Raw genomic sequence first — 24686 nt, forward strand, 5'->3', positions numbered from 1 at the left:
TTGGAAATTGTGACTGAGCCAGATGAATGCTACAAACAGTTAATAAACCTGCTGTGGAACTTCGATGTTTTCATTAGTATGGAATTAGTTTGCTCAAAGTTCATTTAGCTAAAAAGGAAAAAAAAAGTGCAAAATTGTAATCTTGGTTATAATTCATAAACAATTTTTTCTAGACAGAAAGTCATTTTCTAAGTACATACATTATGTTTTTTGGTGTTTTTTGCTTTGGTTGGTTTGGTGGGTTTTTTTTGTTGTGTGTGTAAAGCTTTGTCATCATGACCTGCTTTAAAACTCAGGAACAAGAATCAATAGTACCTTGGAGCATTTTTTGACTTAAGAGTTCACAACATGGCTGGATTTCTTATACTGCAGCTTGGAGCTATTTTCTTGCCTATGGTAAACTAAACCAAATTACTTGGAAAACATTGCACTAGAGAAAACATTTATCTTTCACTTAGTGAAGGATTGTACAGTTTGCTCTGGAAGACCATCTGTGATCAGGAGAGGCAAATATAAGGGGCTAATTTTTCCATTTTGGAGGAACAAAGTACAAATTCTAATTAGTTAATTCTTTCTGTATTAAGGTAACAATAAGCAGATATTAAGATAAAGAAGATTGCTGAGCTGCCCAGCAGTTACTGAAATCTAGATGTGAAAGGCTATCCTTAATACACTAGTGACGGGTTATTGTTGCAATGTTTCTTACATTTCTGTTTGTCAGATGGTGGGCAGGTGAATGGCAGAAATGTTCAACAACATGTGGCCCGACAGGACAGAAGAAGCGAACTGTACTTTGCATCCAAACAGTGGGATCTGATGAGCAGGCATTGGCTGTCACAGAATGCCAGCACCTGCTTAAACCAAAGACCCATTTGTCATGCAACAGAGATGTCTTGTGCCCATCCGACTGGACAGTGAGCAACTGGACTGAGGTAAGTTTGTGTCAGCTGTGACAGTAAAAGTTTGCTTTTTTATTTTTTCTGATTTTTTTTGTGCTTGAGCTTTTTTTTTATTTTTAAAAAAATTTACTTTTCTGAAGTGATCTATCATACTTAACAAAAAAAGACCAATGAGCATTTTTGCTGTGATAATTCAGTATACTGTGCAGCTAATTCACTGGCAGCTGATGACCTGCAGAATGTGAGGTCATCAAATTAATGATATAGTAAAATTGTTTAAATATACTGGAACTTATTCTGCAATATAAGTTACTATTAATATGGAATACTCATTTGTCGTGCTTTTTCGTAATTAATCCATGGAGAGATCTCATGCTTCTTAGCATTCTTCAGATTACAGTGTTGGTATCTGCAGGTGCTTCACACCTAAGCTTTCCATTGAAGTTGATGAGAGTTATGGGACCACGGGATATTGAGCAGTCTGCTTCTCCATGAAAACTAAAAATGCACAAGGACACTTCGTGGGGGGGAGAAGTAGGTTTTCAATCGTGCAAAATTTTTAAATTGCTTTACTCTAATCAGTTCTGTTACATTGAAATTTGCTTATAACTCACCTCACAACCGTGCAGTATTGTCACATACACTGAGCTAAAGTTTATCTGATAATAAAAAAAATACATGCTCAACAAATCTTTTCCCCTTTAGGTGTCCATAAAATTAAAAATCACTGTATTTTTGCAAACTTTCAAGAATTCTTTTAAAAAAATTTTTCCTTTTCCTAATTTGATTTCCTTTTTTTTTTTTTCTTTTTTTTTTTCTTTTTTTCTTTTTTTTTCTTTTTTTTTTTTAAGGAACTAACAAATGAGCTTGATAGTAGATACAGATAATGAACTGGTTGAATTTTGGGACAGTACTAATACAATTTATACTGCTCACAAGCCATCATCACTAAATGTTGATTGTTTTGTAAATTGGGTAGCCATCATTTTTTAACTACCTGTGAACAAAAATACATTTGTGAGTATATGGCCTACTTATACAGAATGGCAATTTACTTACAAAAATATCATGCTTCTATTGAATACAGCAGTTGCTCACTTGTCATTGGTTTTTATCTGCATGTTTCTAACAAAAATAAATTTCTTCACCTCAATAAATTGGAGTGAGAGCATAGGTCAGACTTTCTCCACCAGAAATGGTAGCAATGTCCAGATATTAGTAAATGGAAAAAAAAGCCTTAGGTGATAAATATGTGAAAGAGAAAACTTCCTTTTTCTCCTAGTTTATCTGGTTGTTAAAAGACCATTCTATACATTAAAAAATGAAAATACCTAATTGGGCAGATAATGAAGATGAAGTGTTACAGATATTCTGAAATCTCTTTTGTACTACATCTGTAATCTAAAGCAGAAGCTTTCAAAGCTAATTCTAGGGGAGATCATTTTTCCCCAAGATGTTAGCGAGGTTGGATATTCCTTCTAATTCACAAATGCTAATCCAAGTCAGCCACATGGCATAGTCTGACAAGCTGTGTTGCATTTCTGTGGAAGCTGCTACCAAATGCCAGCAGTTACTGTCTTTCTTAGTAAGCAAAGCACGTTACTACCAAAGTCAGTAAACTTCAGAGGTGAAATTGCAGTTGATACAAACTTGCATAGTTCTAAGTACAGTAAATACACTATTTTGCCAGAAATGCAAGGAGGAGGACAGACAGAATAACTAATTAACCTTCCTGCTCTGAGGTTACTGTGCTAATGCTGCAGACCTGATGTTATTTTAGAGGCATTAGCAACATGGGAAGCACCAGGAACATCAAGTCATGTGTGTTCCACTGCACCCTGAGAAGGATTGTGTGTCTCAAGGTTTTAAAGTGCTAGCAATAGGAGTGTTTGTGTTGAGCATCTATTTTAAACCAGCTAAATGAGTTGGTAGGGTTCCCTCAGATCTTAAGGGGACATCCTTCACCGGGTTATATGTAACATCTCCAGCAAACAAGTCAATCAGCCTTATATCTTCAAACACCCGCTAAATTGTTGTACCTAACATAACATCATAACAGGACATAACATCAGAGGAAAAACTGGGTATCCTTAACTTCTAGCATCCTTTGTATATGAGAGTGCTCCCATTTAGATAAATGACACGTGGCTTAGAAGTCCATAATTTAGAAGGGAAATGCTTGCAACCCTGGCAGCAAGTGCACTAAAACTGAATGAAAGATCCATTTTGCAAGGTTAACAAGGATCTATGAGCTATCATCAAAACAAGTCTTTGGCATTGTGAACAGCCAGTAGTAAGGAATATGTATTTTAATAATATTTTAATGACAGCTTTCAAGTCTATTTTTTATACTTTCAATTGTACAGGTATTGGCTAAACAATTTTTGTGATTGTTTCACTGCAGAAATCAGATTCTGACATATTACTTCCATATTTTGTCTTTATCATGTAGTCTTTTATCAGTGATATTTACTGAAGTTGACATTTACTCTTCCAAGAACTTTAAAAATGCTCCATGATAGAAGAAAATCATAGAATGGGACGCTTGTTCCATAGGGGAAAAAAAAGTTTTTCACTATTGATAAAGATCCTTCTTTACTTAAACTGCTGCAATTTGACACTTGTTTTTATTGACATGTGCAGCAGAATGATGAATTACATTCATTCTTCTTCTTTTGCAGTGCACAGTCACTTGTGGTGGTGGGATAAGGACTCGCAGTGTCACCTGTGCCAAAAATAATCATGAGCCATGTGATAGTTCCAAAAGACCAAACTCTAAAGCCCTGTGTGGTCTCCAGCAATGTCCTTCTGCTAGAAGATTCCTGATACCCCCACAGGTACCTAGAAGAGGAAAGATCATAATCCGAAAAACTATGAATCCCAAGTGGAGCCCACCTCGCAGAATACCCATTCCTGTTCCAAGCCCAAGGTTCCATGCAACAACAAGAATTCCCAAGCCTGAAACTGTAACTCCCTCCCCTACATCCTCTGATTTAGATAAAATCCCACAAAAAGAAGAAACCACCAATGTAACATTACAAAATAAGTTTGCTGGATCAAGTGATATTCACAATTATTCTGTTTTTGCTACTGAAAATAGTTTTCATCAAAATACTACTTCATGGCCTTTTCCTAATAGCTTAAGTACTGAAATTATAAAGCATGCTGAAAAGGTTTCTAAAAGTGAGACAGTTTCTACTGTAGGGGAAGAGCTGCAAAACAGTGAGGACATTCCTGTCTCTTCTTTTACAAATAGTCCAGAAGTAACTTCCAGCTATGATTACTTAACTGAAGAATCTGATGATGTTGATGGGTCAACAGAAGGCAGTGAGAAACCAACTGATTTCCTTCATAGCACAGAACACAATCTGGAAATCAGAACCAGGAGCACAATGCTAGATAACAACTCTCCCGTCCTTCAAAATGGGGATGTGACTTCTCATCTCCTCCCCTTATCTCATCCCCAAGAACCTTCTATGCCCCTTCCTGATAGTAGAGCAGCACAAGGATTGACAACAGCAAGCACTATCAGTCTGCAAGTTGATGTACCCATCAGAGAAGTAACTACCCAAGAAGCGTCTGTTACAGTAGTGCCCACCACATTTGGTAAAGTATGGAGAGGACAAGCTGACAGCAGAACAGAAATGAAGCTCCCTGACATCGTAACCTCCAGCACGCAATTGTTAGTAAACAAGCATGCTCTGAAGAACCACATGGAAACATCTGAGAGGATTGTGATGAATGTCACAGAAAGTAGCCTCCTAACAATACCCAACAGTTTGCCTGGTGATGCCTACTGGATAGTAGGGAACTGGAGTGAGGTATGTTACTTTTAGTTCATAAACAGTGAAAAGTGTGTCAGTTCTCTGAACCACTGCTGGGGAAATAAATTTTTATCCGACATGAGTATCATAAATTCAAATTAAAAACTTTTTATAACAAAAAATGGATAACAGAACTTAGGATATGTGATGTTAGAATGCTTAAATGAAACATATTTGTCTGTATGGATTCTGCACAGCTCTGTGCAGCTTTTCCAGGAACATGACATTTAGTTTGACAACAGCCTTGAGACCTCAAGAGCTCTGCTTGAGAGCACAGGAAAAAGATAGGCTGTAAGATGAATCCTAGAGACACCCAATAAATGTGCTTGAAATAATTACAGAATCACAGAATGACAGAATTGTAGGGGTTGGAAGGGACCTCCAGAGATCATCGAGTCCAACCCCCTGCCAAAGCAGGTTCCCTACAGCAGGTCGCACAGGTAGGCATCCAGGCAGGTCTGGAACATCTCCAGAGAAGGAGACTCCACCACCTCCCTGGGCAGCCTGTTCCAGTGCTCCGTCACCTCACTGTAAAGAAGTTCCTGCGCACATTTGTGCAGAACTTCCTGTGCTGCAGTTTCCGGCCGTTTCCCCTTGTCCTGTCTCTACTCACCACTGAAAAGAGACTGGCCTCGCCACTATGGCCCCCACACCTCAGATATTTATAAACCTATTAAATAATCCAAGTTAGCTCTACATGTGCTACTGTATTGTAACTATAACGTATATATATTATTTCTATCTAAGTTGTATTTCCTAACTTATCTACATTGCCCTCATAATGTACTAAGCTAGCTTTGTTTCTAAATAAAGCACATATGTATCATGATTAATAAACATATCTTTAGTTGACTATTAACAGATTTATGTGGAGCGTTCCAATCTCATACCACTATCAATATTTGTATTCACCTTTAAGCAAATACCTTCTAACTCAGAGCAGCATTTGGCCTGGTAAAACCAGTTTGAATATACAAAGTTAAGATGAGAATGTTCGTCTATATTTAAACCGGTATGTTCATGGAGAGAAGTTGCACTGTTCTTTGAAGTTTAGGTAATTGTAAACTGGAGCTAGGTTGTAGCAGCAGTAAAGTGGAAGTGCTTTGTCTGGTTCACATTCAAGTTAAAGTTGTTGGGCCTGTGGTTGGGTCATTACGGTACCTTTGGATACAGTAGCTGATAATTACAGTGTTAAGTATGTCTTGAATGGAGAAAGTATCAGTTTTTATCTGCGTTAGTGGCTGTGCTTAAAGGAGGTTGAAGCGAAATAAGTTTTAGCATCCTGTAGTACTTAGGAAAGCTCTGTCATTCTGAGTAAAAAAAGAAATACGGTTCACAGAAAACTGGAAACTCTTTTGAAGTGTAACACAACTGAAAGGTTCAGACCTGTAGACTTGTTCTGAAAGGTGTCAGCTTGTCCCAGATCTTATCTTTTTAGGTACAAAAGCTTTTAAAAGAATAACTTTGTGAGTGTCACCCTCCTGTGTGCAAAACAGATCTGCTGGAGAACTGAGCTTCCCAGTCTGGATATTTCTGATCACTACTGAGGGGTTATAATACCTGAGTAAGTTACATTTTCTCTGAAGGAGCAATATAAGCTGTTACGTTTTTTATGGCTTCTCAAAAGTGTTCACAATCTTTCATACCTTCCTTTACGAATGCCCAGCACTATGCTTTATACAAGTTTCTGTGCAGTTACTTTGCCATATTCTGGGACTGTAGTTACTCTGAGGTCAGAACTGATAAAGGGGTAACCATAGCTGAAGTCTATTTACATTTTACATTTTTAATCCAGAACTGGAAACCTCCTTGAACTGAGCATAGAATCATAGAATGGTTTCAGTTGGAAGGGACTTTAAAAACCATCAAATTTCAATCCAGCTGCACAAAGCCCCATCTAGAACACTTCTAAGAATAAGATATGCACAACTTCTCTATGCAGCCTGTTCCAGAACCTCACTACACTCACAATGAGGACTTTCTATCTAAGCTAAATCTTTTTCTTTGGTTGGTTGTTTTGTCTTGTTTTGTTTAGGCTGTTTCTAATCACTGCATTCCCTGATAGCCCCTTTCCAGCTTTCATGTAGGCCTTTTTTCAATGATGGAAGGCTGCTATAATGGTTCTCCAGGTCTTTTTCTTCAGCCCCACCTCTCTCAGCCTCTCTTCACAGGAGAGGTTCTCCAGCCCTTTAATTATCCATATTGCCCTCCTCTGGTCCTGCTCCAAGAGCTCCTGTGCTGATGGACCCCAGGCCTGGATACAATACTCCAGATGGAGCCTTGTAGAGTGGTGTCTCATGAGAATCCACATGGAGAGGGAACAGTCATCTCCCTCACTTGGTCACAATTCTTTTGATGCATTCTAGGATACAGTTGGGTTTCTGGATTGTCAGGATACACTAACAGCTCATATTCAGCTTTCCATCCACTGATACCCCTATGTTTTTCTCTACAGAACTGCTCTCAATCCACTAATTGCCTGGTTTATATTCTTTTTTGAGATTACTCTGACCTGAGCGCAGGACCATGCACTTGGCATGGTTGAATTTCATGAGGTTTACATGGGCCCATCTCTTATGCCTGTTCAGGTCCCTCTGCATGGCTACACTTGGTGCTGCATCCAACTCCATTGTCCACGCAACTAACAAAGACATAAAATAATGGCAATGCCTGTTCTGTCCCCTCTTCACTGGTCTCCGCCCTGAGCTGTTGCTGCAACTCATTGAGTGCAACCTTCCAACCAGTTCCTTATCTACCAAGTGTTCCATCTTTCAAATCAGTGTCTCTCCAAATGTCTCCCCAGCCAAGGGTGTTTTGCAGGACAGTGTCAAATGCTTGTCCTAAGTCCAGATAGGTGGATTCTTCCCCCATCTACCAATGCTGTCACCATATCTCAAAAGACCACCAGTTTTGTCAGAATTTATCCTTAGTGAAGCTTTGTTGTCTGTTCCGCTCTCTGTTTTCTGTGTGCTTTAGCATAGTTCCTTGGAGGTTCTGTTCCATGATCTTGCCAGAAGCAGACATGAAACTGAGTGACCTGTCATTTTTCAGTTCTTCCTTTTTCTGTTTTTAATAATAAGTGCTAATATTACCCCTTTTCCAGTCAGTGGGATCTTCACTCAACTGTGATGCATAGTGGCTTGGTAACTTAATCTGCTGGTTCCCTCAGGACTCTCAGATGCATCTCATCGGGAATTCCCATGGACTTGTGCACACTTGGGTTTCTTATGGGTTCTTTTTGTCTTGCCTGGTTGTGTTAATTGAAGAGGGATTTTCTGGTTTGCATATAAAATATATGGTTCAGTTAATGTATATAAGTAACACAACATCTTAAAAAAAAATTGAAATATAGAAAAAAAAATAGCAAAAACATGAAACTAGTGGGTTGGACATGTATGCCTTAGATGGTCTCACAGCTTGTCTTCTTTTACAGTGGGTAGTTCTTCATTCTCCGAATCCTTGCCTTTGGATTCTGTGGCTTGGGTAGTATGGCAGGGGACTTGTTGGTAAAAACAGAGGCAAAAACTGTGTAACTCTGTCTTCTCCCATGTTCCTCCACTATGTCTCATTGATGATGGAAGAGGTTCTTAAAAGGTCTGTTTGCTCTCTGGCCTACCTGAAATGTTGCAAATTCATAGAGAAACACATGGCTAAAAAGATCAGCAAGAGATGAGTCAGTGTGTCCATAGCAGTGGAGTTATAGCCCAGGTAGACCAGGAAGATCCTGTTGATGCCCTCTGTGTGATGCAGCCTGTGGATCAGTCTCTTCCTCTGTCAGGTTGGCGATTCACAGAACATCAGAATGGCAGAGGTTGGAAGGAACTTCTGGAGATAATCTAGTTCAAATCCTGCTAAAGCAAGTTCCTCAGAGTACATTGCACAGAAAAGAATCCAGGACGGTATTGCATGTCTCCAGGGAAGGATACTCTACAACCTCTCAGGGCAGCCTGTTCCTATGCTCTGTCACCTTCCCAATAAAGAGGTTTGTGTTCCAGTTCATGCCTTCTGCCTCCTGTTGCTGGGAGCTACTGAAAAGAGCTTGGTCCATATACTTCACTCCCTCACTTTAGATTTGTGAGATCCCTTCTCAACCTTCTCCACTATGAACAGCACCAGGTCTCTCAGCCTTTCTTCAGAAAGAAGATGTTCCAGACTCCTCATCATTTCTGTGGCCTCTGTTGGACTCTCTCCAGCAGTTCCCTGTCTTTCTTGAACTAGGTGCCCAAACCTGAATACAGTACTCCAGATGTGACCTCACCAGGGCAGAGTAGAGGAGGAAGATCACCTCTCTTGACCTGCTGGCTGCGCTCCTTTTAATGCACTCCAGGATACCATTGGCCTTTTTGGCCACAAGGGCACACTGCTGGCTCATGGCCAACCTGTTATTTCCAGGACATCCAGGTCCTGATCTGCAGAGCTCCATGCCAGCAGGTCAGCCCCTAATCTGAACAGGTTCGTGCAGTTACTCCTCCCCAGGTGCAGGATCCTATGTTTGCTCTTCCTGAATCTCATCAGTTTTCTCTCTACTTAATTCTAAGTCTGTCTGGGTTGCTGAGTGGCAGCAAAGCCTTGTGTTGTGTAACAGACTTCTGGTTGTAGGACATGTACTCTGTGATGTCAGTCTGGAACTTCTCCTTTGCCTTCCTATGGCAAGGTGGGAATGGCTTGAGCTTCCTATATTCAGGCAGTACAAGTGAAGCATTTCGTCCTGCACATGCCCAAAGACCTACATTTAAGTCTGCTTGGGTGGAGGACTTTGTAAGAGAGTGTCAGTGCAAGGGCTGTGCTACGAAGCCCAAAGTATTCCAAACAGGTGTTTAAAGGAGAGATCCAGTGATCACTGATTATCAGTGACTATTCATTGCCCCTGTAAGAATGATTTTCTTTACATTTTACTTAAATTTTCTGTATTGAAAATGAAGATTATTTTTAATATGCAGTGGCCATGGTAGGTCATTGCCTTTTCAACAATGGCTTGGATGTCTGTTTCCTATTCAAGTCCATCCAGTTCTTTTTGCAATTTTCTTCCATTTTGTAAGCATATGGTGATTTTATTTTCTCTCAACTTGCTTTAGTTTCACCATATATATCTTCAACAGTGGTGTTCATTATGGCCCCAGCTGACACCTGGCAAATGAAATGAAATAATTATTACAATGTTATATGACTCTCTCTGTGAACATTAAGATCAAATTCGCTTTGTTTTGTTTTCACTTCAATTCATTCCATTTGTTGGCCATTGTAAGCCTTGGATTTCTCAATGCAATATTTCTCTTCTCAGCTGATGTTCTCAGTTACACACTAACAACTTTTGAATTTCAATTTACTGTTTCATTACAGTTTTTTAGCTCAGCACAATGTTTTTTAACTCAGATTCGGTCTTTCCATGTTCCTGCCAACTCTCCCAACCAAGTGTTGTCTGCACATTTTATGAGTGCATGCTATCATAATTATTCAGTTAGTTAATGAAAATTCTGAAAAGAGCTGGGCTCTGGACAGAGCATTACAAGGCCATATTTGAAATGTCTTTTCATTTTGACTTAAAATCATTGTGGACCACTTTATTACAGTTTTTCAGTTAGCTGTGCACCAGTCTTGTAATAATGTCACTTAAATCATATTTCCATCATTTGCTAAAAGAACAATCATATAAAAAAATGTATCATGTCAACTAGCTCTTTTACCATTAAACCAGATACCCCAATTTTTCTTGATAGCTCCATGTTGACTGCATTATTACTTTATCATCTTTGCCACTCTATGCCATTTTGGTTTTGATTGTTTCATACTTGCTCTTGTATCTTGTGAAATGAAGTTAGGGTATTTGTTCTTCAGTGCACAGATCTGTCTTTTTCCTTTCCCAAAGATAATTTGAAAAAGATCATTCTGTAATCCTCTGGGGCACTCTCAGTCCTCCACAATTTTTAAAAAATAATTCTCAACAGTTAAAAGAATATTTGTGAACATTTGAATGAATATTGAGAGGAGAAGGTCAATGCATTCAGTTTCATGGAGCAGATGAAATTAATTTGAGGTACTCAACACATTTCAATTTGGTATTTTGAAATGTTTTAGAAATCTCCTACTACTCTGATGCAAGCTATGTCTTCTAGTTAAAATTAACTTTAAATGAAGCCTGTCCCCTTTGAACTTCTTCCATCCTGCTATGGTCTTGGGCAATGAGCTTTAAGTGGTCCTGCTTGGTTAAGGCCATCTCCAGGGATCTCTTACAATGCTGTGAATGTCAGCTATTATACTTCACATGGGAAAAAGAGTTTGTATTTCTTCCATACAACTTGATGGAACCTTTTCTTATTGTTCCTTTCAATTCATTTTCATTTCAATATTCTGACATCTTTTGTATTTTTGTTCTGTTTATTTGTCCTTACTGGAACTTCGTGCCTGCTTTTTTTATACCTTCTCTTTAAAGCCTTGATATTTCAGTGTCACCATACTTAAATATATTACTCTCTTGCTAAGCTCTCTTTCTACTGTTACTGTAATGCAGATGATAAATCTCATAGTAACTACCAGTATTCTGGCAGTTCTTTGCTCCTTGGATAGACCAGTAGATTTGCTGTAAACCACAACAATAGAAGTTGTTATTTTTCTGGCTTAATCCAAGCTTATCTGTGGTGTTTCTTCTACCAACTACAGGCTGATTGGCATATGTTGAATTTGGCTCTGTGCATATAGTTCATTATCTCTCACACTTTAAGGGAGAAAAAGATGAATGAGGATTTCTAGTTACTTTTTACCTCTTCCTGCTTCAGGATGTAAAGACTTCTTGATGAAGAGCATGCAGTCTTTGGAGCCTGGCTGTCATGATCGATGTTCTCATATCTTGGGTGCTGAAACCCTCCCAGATTTTTGGAAGCACATAGCCACTCTGAATTCTTAAAAATCTTTTTCATGTGCAGTTTTCCCAAGAATCTCATGCAATTTATTTCAGATTTTCAGCATCATGTACTCAATTTACTGAATATCTTATTTGAGTAGGATTAGAGAAGTACAAGTGATGGAGATTTGAAGCAATAATAATTTGCCTTAGGCCCCCAAAGGTCAGAGAAGGAAACAGTAGAACATCTGCTATAGCTTTATAAAGCGTTAGAAAGCAGAAGATTGCCAGGGAAAAGCAGTGAGTAGTATAAGCCAGAATCGGTATTTTCTTAATATAAAAAATGCAAAGTATTTTTAAATAAGAATTAGGTACATTTTAAGTAAGGCTTGGGTAAATTTGAAGCCTTCTTTTGAGCACCTGTACAAACATCTGAAATTAGGTCAACTAAAGTTGCTCTGGATGTATTAGTTTAGGCACGTGAATTGTTTCCAGAATGATTTACTAACCTTGAGTTTGCCCCTTGGGCATTTCTCTCGCTTTGGCCAGTGCTCTACCACTTGTGGAATGGGGGCTTTCTGGAGACACGTGGAATGCAGCAGCAAGAATGTATCTCATTGTCAGCACACAAAAAAGCCGGATCATGCCAGAAAATGTTATCTCCGCCCATGTGCTAGCTGGAAAACAGGAAATTGGAGCAAGGTAATTTCATTCATGTTTATGTCTTGTCTTCACATTTTTTAAAACTGGAGCATCAAACAGTGGGTTACTTTTCAAGGCTCAAAAGAGGAAAAAAATTACAAAATTTTGTTTGAAATAATGCTGGTTTAGTATAGGAAAAAAAAATAGGTCTCTCAAACTTTTTTATCATATTTGCAGACAGCGTTGGTGCCATTGGACTAGAGGGCAGATTTGTACAGGGAAGGGTCTGCAGAAAAGGTTATGGTTAAAAAATCTGTGTTACTTTATTGATTTTGGTGACATAGAAGTGATTTGTACGTGAAATATGTGTCTGTGTAGAAAGTCCAGGCAAGGCCTTAAATGACCACACTTAAATCTTCAGAATTGATTTTAAGCGATGCACAGACATAATGTGGTCCTACTTCAAGGAAGGTGTATTTCACCTTCACTTTTTCTTCATAAATGTTGTTGCTCTTGCAACAGGTAGGTGACAGTTATGTCACAGAAAGTGGCTTTAAATCAGATTTAATGATAAAATATGGGAAACAAATGTTTTAGAGCATGAATAAAGAGGATAGTTCGCTACAAAAGACCTTTCTTAGCAGATAACTGTTGTTAGTATCCCTACTTTTCAGCAGTTGAACTATACAGACATATCCACAATTTCATACATTAAAGTGGTTTTTTTTATTTGTTTGTTTGCTTCTGCCAGTCAAAATTGTTTTTCTCATTTCTTATTCCACCTATCTTAAGGGAACTTATCAGAATAAGATGGCTGCATTCCACTGTTGGTGTAGTAAATCTGTGTTCCATTCCTCTTATCTAATTCTTCCCCTCCCCTAAAGGAAAAGTGCTTCAAACTAGATCTTACAGTCTGCGCTTAATACCAAATGCAATTTGCAAATGTTCTGGGGGCTTTGTACTCAATTTCTTGCATGGTGACTTCTGTCTATTGTTTCTATTCAGAGGACCAGAAACTTTTGTGAACAAGGACATTAATTCCTCTTCCACCTACTCTTCAATTCCCAGGGGAAGTAGTGAGTTCACTTCCCTTGTTGAACTCAGAAATAATTACTTAGATAAAAGAGAACGGCATTAGTTGTTATAATGCAACATGGTCATAGAGATCAAAGCTGATCCGAGGCTATTCAGTGTCATAGGCAGAACTGGCTTTAATTCTAGATTAAGACAGAATAATTAAATGTGTATTTGTTCCTATCCTTGGAGTAGCAGATTTATTTCTTCCTTAGCAGCAGAAGAGACTTTGCATGGGATCAGAAGTTGGTGCTGCTGCATGAGGCCTGGGAGCAATCTCTGGAGAAACAGGAAGGGCACATCTGCTGACATCTTTTGAAGAAGTGTCCCTTTCTGCTTTTGTTTACAGTGCTCTGCCTACTGTAATGGAGGCTTCAAGACCCGAGATGTTCAGTGCATCGACAGTCGTGAGAAGCAACTTCTCAGGCCTTTTCATTGCCAATTACTTGGATATAAACCACAACTCACTACTAGTTGCAATACAGAGCCTTGCTTGCGGTGGCGAGTGGAACCTTGGAATGAGGTATTCGTCTTCAATAGAAACTTTGGCAATGAACAATTAGCTGCCAATTTACAGTGCTAAGTAAACTTCTGCACAAAGAGTGACACAGCTGTTACTGCTTAGAGGTTCTGCTATGTTTTTGTGTGTTAGAGGAAAAATCGTCCCAGGCATTATTAAGACTTCCCAGAATCATTCCTAGGATTGCGTGTGATACACAGCTAGAGCTGTAAATTACTGTACCCTGAAACAAAGAAGCAGATGGCCTGGAAGATTAAATGGATTTATTTTAGCTATCCTGCTGGATCACTAAATGGGATTCATTCAAATGTTTCCCTTTTGCTGCTATTTTAATGTTATGGTCTTTGTTGAGTTTGCCTTTACACTTTTTGGGACTGGAATTTTGTGGGAACAGAGGCTGAGGTAAAACAAGAGTAAAATCAGATTTTGAAGCCACTTTGTAATATAAATCTGTACCAACAAATTTTAATAGGCAGCTGGACACATATTTGTACCAGCTAAAGCATGTAGTCTTGTTATATCTGACTGTTTGCTCGGCTAAAAGCAGCTCTAGAGAAAGTGCCATGTGCTGTATTTTTGCTGGTATGGACTTGGTGCTTTCAAATTTTGCTTCCTTACAAATCCCACTTGCATTGAGTGGGAGACCTCATCCTGAGTTTTGCAGTTAACAATGGCTTAATAGTAATAGTAGCCAAATGATTACTTCTTAAAATATTTTATAAAAACACTTGTTCAATCCTGGCAGATGTCTTCATGTTGAGGATACTGAGTAGAATTTCCTGGATGCCAGCTCCAATCCTCTATCCACAAAGATACAGTTCCTTGTAGGAGAGCAACAGTGCACTATTCAAAATATACCTGTCACCTTATTCCACAACAGGCCACAGATCTTCTATGTATTTCAAGGAGGCTCTGTTGCAGACCTAGTGAAAAGAATAAAAATCAGTTGAGAAGTAACAATGGGAAAGGGACACAAAAATGCTTGAAAAACTTGTCTTTGCATGACACTTTTTATTGCCATTCTGTACCTAATATATTGTTTGCACTGAGTGAATTTTAATGTCCCTAACTGCCTCATAAAAATGAGGTGTTGCATCTCATGAAGATGTACTATCTTCTATAAATATTGCAGTTTAATCTTACAGGCACATGACTTGCAGAAATTGCTGTTGCTGGTGGTGTTACGTGAGCAATTCTGTGTTGCCACTTCTGTCTTATATTATTTCCATTAATACGTGTCAGGAACAGTTTTCTCCCAAGTGTTTTGGACCAATCATGGCTCGTTCCCTGTCTATTTCAGAACATACAATGAAATAAATTTCTCTGTGCAAATCTTCTCTTCATAACTGAGTTGTAGGATGTGGCATGCAACCTAGCCTCTGCACCTTTCCAAATCAAATGAGTTAGTGATTTGCTTCTTGTTACCTATGGATCCACATTTCTAACTGAAGAACACTGCTGTCTTTGTGGCCTTTTTCAGGGTTCTTATTCCTTCCTATCTCTCTCCTCACGAGTTTGTGCACCTCTTTTGATAGTGTTCAAGGTCATGTGGTGGTGGCCAGCAAAAATGACACATCTGCTGCCCAAAAGGAGGCAATTGTGACTGGACAAAAAGACCCAATTCCATTGCATCATGTAACAGGCAATCTTGTACTCAGTGGATTAACCAGACATGGGGTTTGGTAGGATTCAGTTTCTTCTTTGTTGTATTTGTGTTCACGGGTTGGACAAAGGGCAAAGAGCACAAACTGGAACACAGGGAGTTCCATACAAACATGAGGAAGAACTTTTTGACAGTGCACTGAGAAGACTGCCCGTGGACGCTGTGGAGTCTCCTGTGAAGGTATTCAATTCAAGACCTGACTGGATGCTTTCCTGTGCAATGTACCATAGGGAGCCTGCTTTAGCAGAGGGAGGTGATATCCACCCTAGATGATATCCAAGCCTTCTGATTCTGTAATTCTGTGAAATTTGGTCATATTTAAACTGTTGATGTTATTTAAAGATTTGACCACAGTTAAGGTGAAAAAGAGGACAGAGATCAGACAAACAAGTAATTACCTGCTTGTGTTTGAGTGTTGGTACCAGTAGAAAGAATAAATTCTCATAGAATCTTAGAATCTTTAGAATTGGTGGGTTCCTCTGAAGGCCATCTAGTCCAACTCCCCTGCAATGAATAGGGACACCACAGTTGGATCAGTTTGTCCAGGGACTTATCCAGCCTCACCTTGAGAGCATCTAGAGATGGGGTATCGATCACACCAGGACATCTTCCAGTGCCTCACCAGCCTCACTGCAACAGACTGTTTCTTTATATCTAAACTAAATCTACCCTCTTTAAGATTGAAGCTACTTCCTCATGTCCTGTCACCACAGGCCCTGCTAAAGAAGCTCTCCTTTAGATAACTGAAAGGCTACCAGATCACCTTGCAGCCTTCCCAAGGCTGAAGAGCCCCAGTTTTCTCTGCTGTCTTTGTAGGAGAAATTGTTGTAAAACTGGACAAATGGGCTTACAATGGGAGATCTCTTTAGAATAGAACCAAACTTTCCAGATCCAGCCTACCTCGGTTCCTTCAAGTGATTCATGTTTTAGGATTGTTTGTTCTTAGTTCTCTCAAGAAGAATGACTTACCATTAATACTCTTCCCTTGCTCATTTGATATTTTTACTGAAAGACACTGATTAACAAAACATGGTTGTGCTTAATGAAGAGGTAAAATTTCAAGAGAATGACCAGCTATGTGTCAAGAAAACAGGCATTTCTTTATTCATGATATCTATACCATGCAAATCAAATGCATGCTCTTAGAATTCACATTCTACATTTAAACATTAAGACATACATTTGCAGCATTTCTTGAACACAGCATATATATTCATAATTTTCTAAGAATTCATTAATATATGCTAATGTCCCTTCAGGTCTGTGTGGTCTGTACAACCACCTACTTCATCCTCTTTATTTCCTCTTAAACTTCTTCACAGTGGCCTATGGCCAACCTTCAGCAGTTTCTCCTCAATTTGGCAAATTTCCATCGCTTGTTATGTCATAACAAGCAAGCTTTGTCTTGATACACTACAATTCAGAACAATTGATATGAAACCCAAGAGAAAATCCTTTCACCTGGTGGATACAAAGAAGCTCTGAGTACACACAATGTAGATAAAAGGCGGCCTGTTGTAGCTTCAGCGTTTGCTGTCTTTTTAGAGGCAAGGAAAACCTGAATTGTCTTTGATGCAAGCCTAGCTGAATCCTTCCAAGTACAGCTAGACTGTTTGATCTGTCTGTGCTTTCAGAGCCTTCCCACTTACTTTAAGGTTTTCGTGTTTGGAAACTGGAAGCAAGGGTGAGCTGGGAACGATATTCCGAAGGAAACTTTATGGCATATCGCAACTGTCTACACAAGCAGAGATTTTAAATTTTGATACGTTGCCTCCTATTTTGGATTCTGGAAATCTAATTGATGATGATGGTATATTTGTTTGGAGAACTTTCATGTATCTGGAATAAATGGTTTTAAATATATGTATGTATATATATATATATAGATACATATATAAACAAACTGGTACATCTAATAAATATTTCAGTTTCCTTAATAAACATGTTCATACATTAGAAGCATTCCTGTCAGCAGAAGAGAGCAGTGAAACAACATCAAAAACCAGAAACCACAAATAAGAAAATATTGGAGAATCATTTAACACTGAAAAATTCTTGAGGGTTATTTTTGACAGAAAGCCTTCATATGGGTTAACAGTGTGATGTAGTGGCTTCAACTCTGATAAACAGGGAAGTGAAAAAGTTGGGAAATGCATAAAATAAGCAACTGAATACCAAAATTTTACAGCTCCATTAATTCCATGTACTATAATTTACTTAAAAAACATGAATCTAAATTTGCTACATGAGTAACCAAGATCTCTTTCTGTGTGTTTCACACCAGTAATATTGTGTCTTACGCACAGAGGTGTACATTACAAATAGGGTGATTTGCAGCAAAATTAACAAGCCTGTCTTCACCTCTTGCACTTCATTAGCTGGCACTAGCTACATCCATTGAACTGTTTACCTTGCTGGCCACTGCTTATCTGAAGAGGGCCAGAATTAAACATTCATTGGAATTCTCATAAGCTCTGGGGTATATGAAGAATTAAGTAAATTTTCAGAGCAGCAGTGTCACCAGAACAAGCAGGTGGTAGTTGTTTTGTTGTTAGAAATTAAGGGTAACCACAATGTAAGTGTCACCAAAGAAAAAAGCTTCTCATTGAGCTTTTCTGAAATCTTAAGCTTGGTCATTTCTAGACCTAGCGTTATACTTGATGTGGATTATTCATGTTTAAAACAACTCATGAAAAATACACGAATTGTATTTTTCACAGATTAACAAAATTGTCAGTTTGCAATACTAATTTGGATTACTACTGTCTTTATAGTATTTCCATTTCGGACCATCCTCCTGTGCAGAAAGTATTCCTGTCACCCTGGTTGTACATTCCTAGGTGTTGAATTTGTTCTGTTTCTCTCTCCATTGTATACTGACAAATCTAGCCATATTGATAGGTGTCTAGGTAGAGAATTTAGTACACAAAGTATTTATTGTCCTTATTTCTGAATCATATGTTTTTTTAGCTTTCCATTTCACTACAGCTCACATGTTGATATATTACACAACTCCCACTTAGAAATACTTTATAGTGTTAAAATGACTTTTTTTTTCAGTGCACTGTTTCCTGTGGAGGAGGCATTCAGCAAAGAACTGTGAAGTGCAGGAATATAGAAACCGATGAAACAGAAGATGACAGCATGTGTGTGGATAAGCCCAAGCCATCAGAGCATCAGCAGTGCAATCAGCAAGCGTGCAGAAAAAGTGCAGGTATGATAATGTGCTGGCAGCAGACAGCTTCCCAGTAGCTCTGTGTTTGTTCTGAGGTGTTGGAAAAGCCGGGAGTCTGTGAGCTTGCTGTGAATGCTACATGTACACTAATTATAGGTTAGTTACTACTCAGCTACACCGTTGCCACAATCATGCTGTATTCTCCGGTCCTTGCCTTGTGTTGCTGTGATGGGGCTTTCTGAGCATGCATCCATGATTACAGTGCCGCAGCTAAATGAATGGGTCTGCCTGCATTGGTGGGTTTTACGTAGTTCACCGGCTGCTTTCAAGGCCTGTAGAAGGAAGTGCCATGAGTACAAACAGATGCTGTTTCTTAAGATAGACAACCTTATAGGCTCTGCAAATTCTAAACAAGGAGTACAAGCAAGCAAAGTGAGAAAGACACCGTAAGAAAAATCTGACTAGCAGTGAACACAGACTCTGCTTTGAATTCAGTGTCCCAGAGAGTGGGACATGTGTGTATCTTCAAAGTGAAGAGACAGAGAGAGCAAAACTCCTTCAGATAATTATTGTCCAGAAAAAGAAAAACTGTAGCAGAAGGGGAAAGAAAACACAAACAAGAATCTTTATCCATGTTTATGACAAATACAAAGTGTAGAAAAACCTGGAGCTCCATAGTCTGTGTACTGCAGTGTCCAACAGGTATCCTAAGGGTGAGCACAGCAGCAGCTCAGATGCCTGCTGGAATAGCCTTCATAGATCTTTTTGAGGAAGATTCTTCCCTCTTAGAAAGTCTTTAGTGAGGGTGCAGTCTGATGAAGAGACAAGAGATTGGCTCCTGAGGGTAATGCAGATGTGGCATGCAACTGAGGGTGATATATGATTCCCCCTGCTGTTCAAAGATCTTGAGCACGTTTTGCCCTAGGGTTGAATTGGTCTGCTTATCTCTTATCCCTCTCATATTTGAAAAGACAGACTCAGATAAATAGTACCCTTGCAGATTAGTTAATAGTTACTTCTGTAAACAGGCCAACGAAGCATAGGAAATATCCTAGTGGGCAGGCCAGTGGTGCATACAGCACCATATTTTGTCTCCCGGAATGACATTAGGAGGTCCCACTTAGGGAAACTACATTTGCTGAGTGCTTCTCTGTGGCTTATTTCCTGGCTTTACCTCCAGCATTCCCAACTGATATAGGAGGACAAATAAAAGCGCACTATCCTGATTCTTTTCGTTTAAATTTATGTAACTTCTTCTGTGAAACTCCCTTTTTGAAACTCTGATACTCTCTGTTCCTACCACCTCTTCTGGCAGCGAGTTCCAGAAGTTTGCAGTCTGTTGTGGAAAGTCATCGTGACTGTTGTAAGCCCCCTTTTACTAGTGTCATTGTTTTTTTTCAGTTGTGGTACTGAGGAGTTTGTTGAAAAAATTCTGCATTCAGCTAATCCACCACCTTTCTGCTTTTGCAGACCTTGACCTTTCTTCAGCTATTGCTTCTCAGATTTTCTAATTCCTAACCAAATCTGATATGTCTCAGTTTATTAAAGAAGAGCTGTCAGCACCATATTACAGATGTTAGCAGTCTCTGGCTTATTTTAGTGCTGCAGAAAATAGAGCCAAGCTGAATCTGTAGTTGCTTGTGCCTTGTTTATGCTCTTTCTGCCTGCCCTGCATTGCTCTGTAGCACGCTGCAGCTCTTTGGCCTGTCTTAAATATACTCTTTAAAAAATGTGGAGGACCAAAATGTGTACCAAGCATGTAAATCATTGTTACTGAATCTTTCTGACAGTTCTAAAAAGCAGAAATGATAAAGTGAAAACTATAAACCAACTTTGTCTGCTGCAAAGTGAAACCCCATTGACCAATACTTAAAAAGCACTTCATTTTCCAAGGCAGAAGGCCATGTGAAATTTGCTATGACCTTTCCATTTGGATATCCTAGACTTTCAGAAGACTCAGGTTAACCAGTAATACGAAGGAGGAGAAAGCTGTCATAAGGCATTGTAAGATTCTTGACATGCAGATGATTTGTCAGCAAAATACAGATTATTATTCTCTTTTTCTGTACCGTAGGCCTCCCCTGCAGCAAAGATCAACTGTCAATTCACTTCTGCCAGAGGCTGAGAAGCATTGGCAAGTGCTTGGTGCCTTCAATACAATTGCAGTGCTGCTCCACATGTAACCATCCCCGAATTCGTAACAAAGCAAAATACTGGGATCAGCGAGGCATCAAACAACATTATGCTAAATCTAGAAGAAAGTCACCTCAGAACCAAGAAAACAACAGCCAAGCTGCTCAGCACTAGCTGCTTTTTAGCTAGTTAATTTTAATAGGGCTTCTGTTTACAAGTTTTATGTGTCTTTGTGTGTTTTTCTGAACCGTCCAACATAAATGAAAATCTGTGATCACAGCTAGGAAAACACATTCCTTAGGGTTACCAGTCCTAATTTACTGCTTCAATTTCTTATCTGTAGAAGTCCAAGATTTGTAACATAATTTGCAATGTGCCATCAGTTAGTACTTAGGCATGCATAGAGGCTATAGACAAGCTTGGAATAATTCTTTTTAATTAATGTTTTGCTTGCTGTCTTCCATCTTTTTTCCAAAACCAGCTTGAAACAGCAGCGCCACCTAACTCGTGAGCCCAGTGAAGGATGATGGGACAGCCAACACAGACTTGCGCTGTGGGCCAGATCCCCGTGTTCTCACTCACTTTTATATTCTTTTTCACTTTAAACAAATGAGGTGAAGTGGCAGTGTTCCTCTCAATCATTTGCACACTTCAGTTCTTAAAAAATTAAAAGCAGAGTTTTGTTATTATTGATGTGCAGGCCGTACAGCAAAAAAAAAATTGTTATTTTTGAAAAGAAAAATTGTTCACTTATTCCTTGACTGAACATCTAAAGGATACCTCAGAAACAGCCTGTCCTGACCAGTTTTCTCCTACTGCAAATGTCTTGTTGTAACCTATAACAACCCATCAAAATTGGAATTTTAAGTTCCCAAATGTGTTTTAAGCAACATTCCTTTCTTCTATGAAAGCAAAGCTTTTTGCATCTCCCATATGAATGTACTGAGTATCAGTGTGAATTATTTATCTGAGATAGCGGTACTGTTTAACTCAATAGCTCCTTGAAGAACATAAAATCACATCCACATTATTGTTACTCACAGAAAATATTTTCCCCCCTATCAGTAATCATAGCAAAAGGTAACACCTAGGATTAGGAACCTGAGAGCCAGAGTATGTGCATAGCAGGATTCTGGACATCAGCCATTAAGACAGCACTAGCCAAATAGTTCTTTGCTACTGAAGGAAATGGCAGAACAACTGCTAGGGAGGCCAGACTGGACTCTTCAAAGCATATCTGGGCATTTTCAACAGAAGTAGACAGAGCCTAGCATTTAGCTTGAAATTCAGTAGAAGTTGGACACCTTGAGTCTTCATACTCTTCTGAATATCTCAGATTTATTCCCTAACTACCTTTGACGATTTGAGATTGTAATACAGGGAAATGTCTTATCTTATACAATGCAGAGTGAAATACTCAGCCATGAACTGAAGTGTCACTGAGCTTACAGAGCTATGACTAGCTAATAGTCCTATTTCTACACAAACCTGTATGGAAGTTAATCAAAACACTTGGGCCTGGCTTTGTTGTATTAACTTAATACAGAAGACCATAAGCCTAATTGCCCTTTTTTGTGGGTTTGTGGCCTTCGGATAAGGGTTCACTTTTTCACTTGAAGTATCTGGGAGTTTAGGATACGCAGCATGGTAAGATTAGATTTACTAATCTCTGCGATGGCAATGTAACCCCAGTTATAGGTGCTGATAAAACTTAAAATCCACTGTTAAAAACATGGTGCTAGTACAATAGACGTGGGGGATGACTTACAGAGGTGCATGTGTGTGCAGGCCTACGGGCACGCACTCTTAAACAATACATATCCATGGTATTGCTGGCCAATGCCAGGCATATTGTTTTTTCAGTATTACAGGTGCTTGTGTCCTTCTGAGGTCCTGAATTGGCCCACTGAACAATAGAAATCAGGTTGGTTCATGTTGCACAGGACATAAAAATACTGAAGTATGTGGAGTGTGGAGGCAGTTGTCTGATGGCCAAACAAAACTGACTGACGGTCACGAGGAATGCATACTGGAGGTCAGCAGAGGGACCACCAGTCATGGGGGCTAATGAGAAGGGAGCTGGCTGCGTGAAGATGGTGCAGGTGGGAGGAAGGATGCCTTGGGGTTCAGTTGGGTTTTTCAGTGCTCCTTATAGCCAGTGTGGACAAAAAACAAGTCTGTCTTCATAGTTTTATTCAGGGAGTTGTTACTTCATTTGAAACGAATGAAAGTAAGTCATATCATGAACATTAATGGAAATAATCATTCTACCTGGGATAGCACAGTTGTCACTGTTGTTCAACTTAAAACTGTAGGGAAAAGACTGTGATAATAACACGAACTATTTTAGTAGAGCAGCGCCCATTGCTGTATTTTACATTGCACTCATCAGCTTAATATCTCCTTTATGCTAACAGCATTTAGTCCTCTCTCATTCATTTAGAAAAATTAATTTCTTATGACATATCTCTTTTTAAGTAAATGTGGATTTATGATCCTAACCCAGATGGTCGCTATTCTTAAAACTGAATGGAGTATCGAGAGCTGAGGCATAATATCATTATATTATCATATTAGCCTGAGACACATCAGCTTCAGCAGGTTGCTCAGGAAAGGTCTGTATTTGGCACATTCACTGCTTGCTCTAACATTTCAAGGTTTAAAAAGCAGGCTATGATTACTTGTTTCAAGCTTCAATAAATGGCATCTCTTACATCTGTTGTCCCTGGTGTTTTGTTTCCAGTCCCTGTGATTTTTGTCTAATCATTCTAGATGCATCCTCATCATTCATGTATTTTGATATTTGATATTCCAACATGAAAAAGATCATTAAAATCAAGAGGGAAAATGTAGCAGGCCACGGTGCTTATTTCCTATGAAATAGATGGCATCTTACTGCCTCAGACCAAGCAGATGCACTTTAGCTCCTTGGTAGCAGATGGATGTAGGCATGCCTGTTGTGGGAAGTATTTGTTTTCATTAGCAATTGTTTACTCATTGTTATTGTATGTTCATTCCACTCCCACCTCTGTATTCTTTCAGTACTCAAGATTTGCTAATGTAGCTTATTTGTGCCTCCTTCCTTTCTCGTAATGGACAAATGCAGATATCTCCTGAATGCCCACAGAATCAAGGCCTGAGACATGTTAGCATAGCGGTATTACAGTGGTCTGTTCCACAGGTGTAGTGGAGGTAGCAATGAGAGCCATGAGGATGAGCAGTAGCTGCTCCACATTCAAAGTGGGCAACCACTGTTATAAGCAGGAATGTCTGGTTTTGGGGAGGAAAACGTGGGAGAAATGACAAGTTGTTAAATACCAAGGCTGCCATCAGATGCCTAATCTAAAGGCAGCTGGGATGGAATTGTTTGCTGCATAGTGTCTGGTATGCTGCTAAGTTTTGGTTCTGGGAGGAACAATGTTGATAATACACCAATGTTTACAGTTGCTGCCAAGCAGTGTACCAAGGCCATTCATAGCAAAGGGCCCAAGGAGCTGGGAGAGGACAGAATCAGGACATCTGACTTCAACTGGCCAAAGGGATATTCCATACCATATGACATCATGAAGGAGTACTGAAGGTGGCGGTAATTCATCTCTCTTCCACTACCAGTGGGCTAGCTGGGCATTGATTGGTGGGTGGTGAGCAATCGATTATGCATCACTTCTGATGTGCTGTTGTATATATGTGTGTGTGTGTGTATTTGTCATAATCATTATCCTCCTCCTTTACTCTATCTTACTAAGTATATTTAGCTCTACCCACTAGTTCTACTTTGTTTTTCTGGGTTCTCTCCCCTGTTGCATGGGAAAGTGGGGGAGTGAATGAACAATTTTGTGGTCCTCAACCACCTACTGGATTAAATCACTGCAGACAACTCAAAACTAAAATTTTTCTAGGTTCTTGAGGACTTCTGCT

The 24686-nt window shown here is 39.2% G+C and overlaps 1 protein-coding gene across 1 annotated transcript in view; it reads left to right on the forward strand.

The window, feature by feature from the left end:
• The window catches only part of ADAMTS12 (ADAM metallopeptidase with thrombospondin type 1 motif 12), a 171349-nt gene extending 147868 nt beyond the window's left edge, over positions 1-23481 (forward strand). The window contains exons 18-23 of the mRNA XM_052670556.1: positions 722-932; positions 3581-4720; positions 12111-12263; positions 13627-13800; positions 18521-18674; positions 20710-23481. Of these exons, the coding sequence (XP_052526516.1) occupies positions 722-932; positions 3581-4720; positions 12111-12263; positions 13627-13800; positions 18521-18674; positions 20710-20942 (2065 nt within the window). The 3' untranslated portion in view covers positions 20943-23481. The remainder of the gene's footprint in view (positions 1-721; positions 933-3580; positions 4721-12110; positions 12264-13626; positions 13801-18520; positions 18675-20709) is intronic.
• The last annotated feature ends 1205 nt before the right edge of the window (positions 23482-24686 follow it).

This window comes from Tympanuchus pallidicinctus, unplaced genomic scaffold (assembly GCF_026119805.1).
Source record: "Tympanuchus pallidicinctus isolate F22 unplaced genomic scaffold, pur_lepc_1.0 scaffold9, whole genome shotgun sequence".
NCBI lineage: Eukaryota > Metazoa > Chordata > Aves > Galliformes > Phasianidae > Tympanuchus > Tympanuchus pallidicinctus.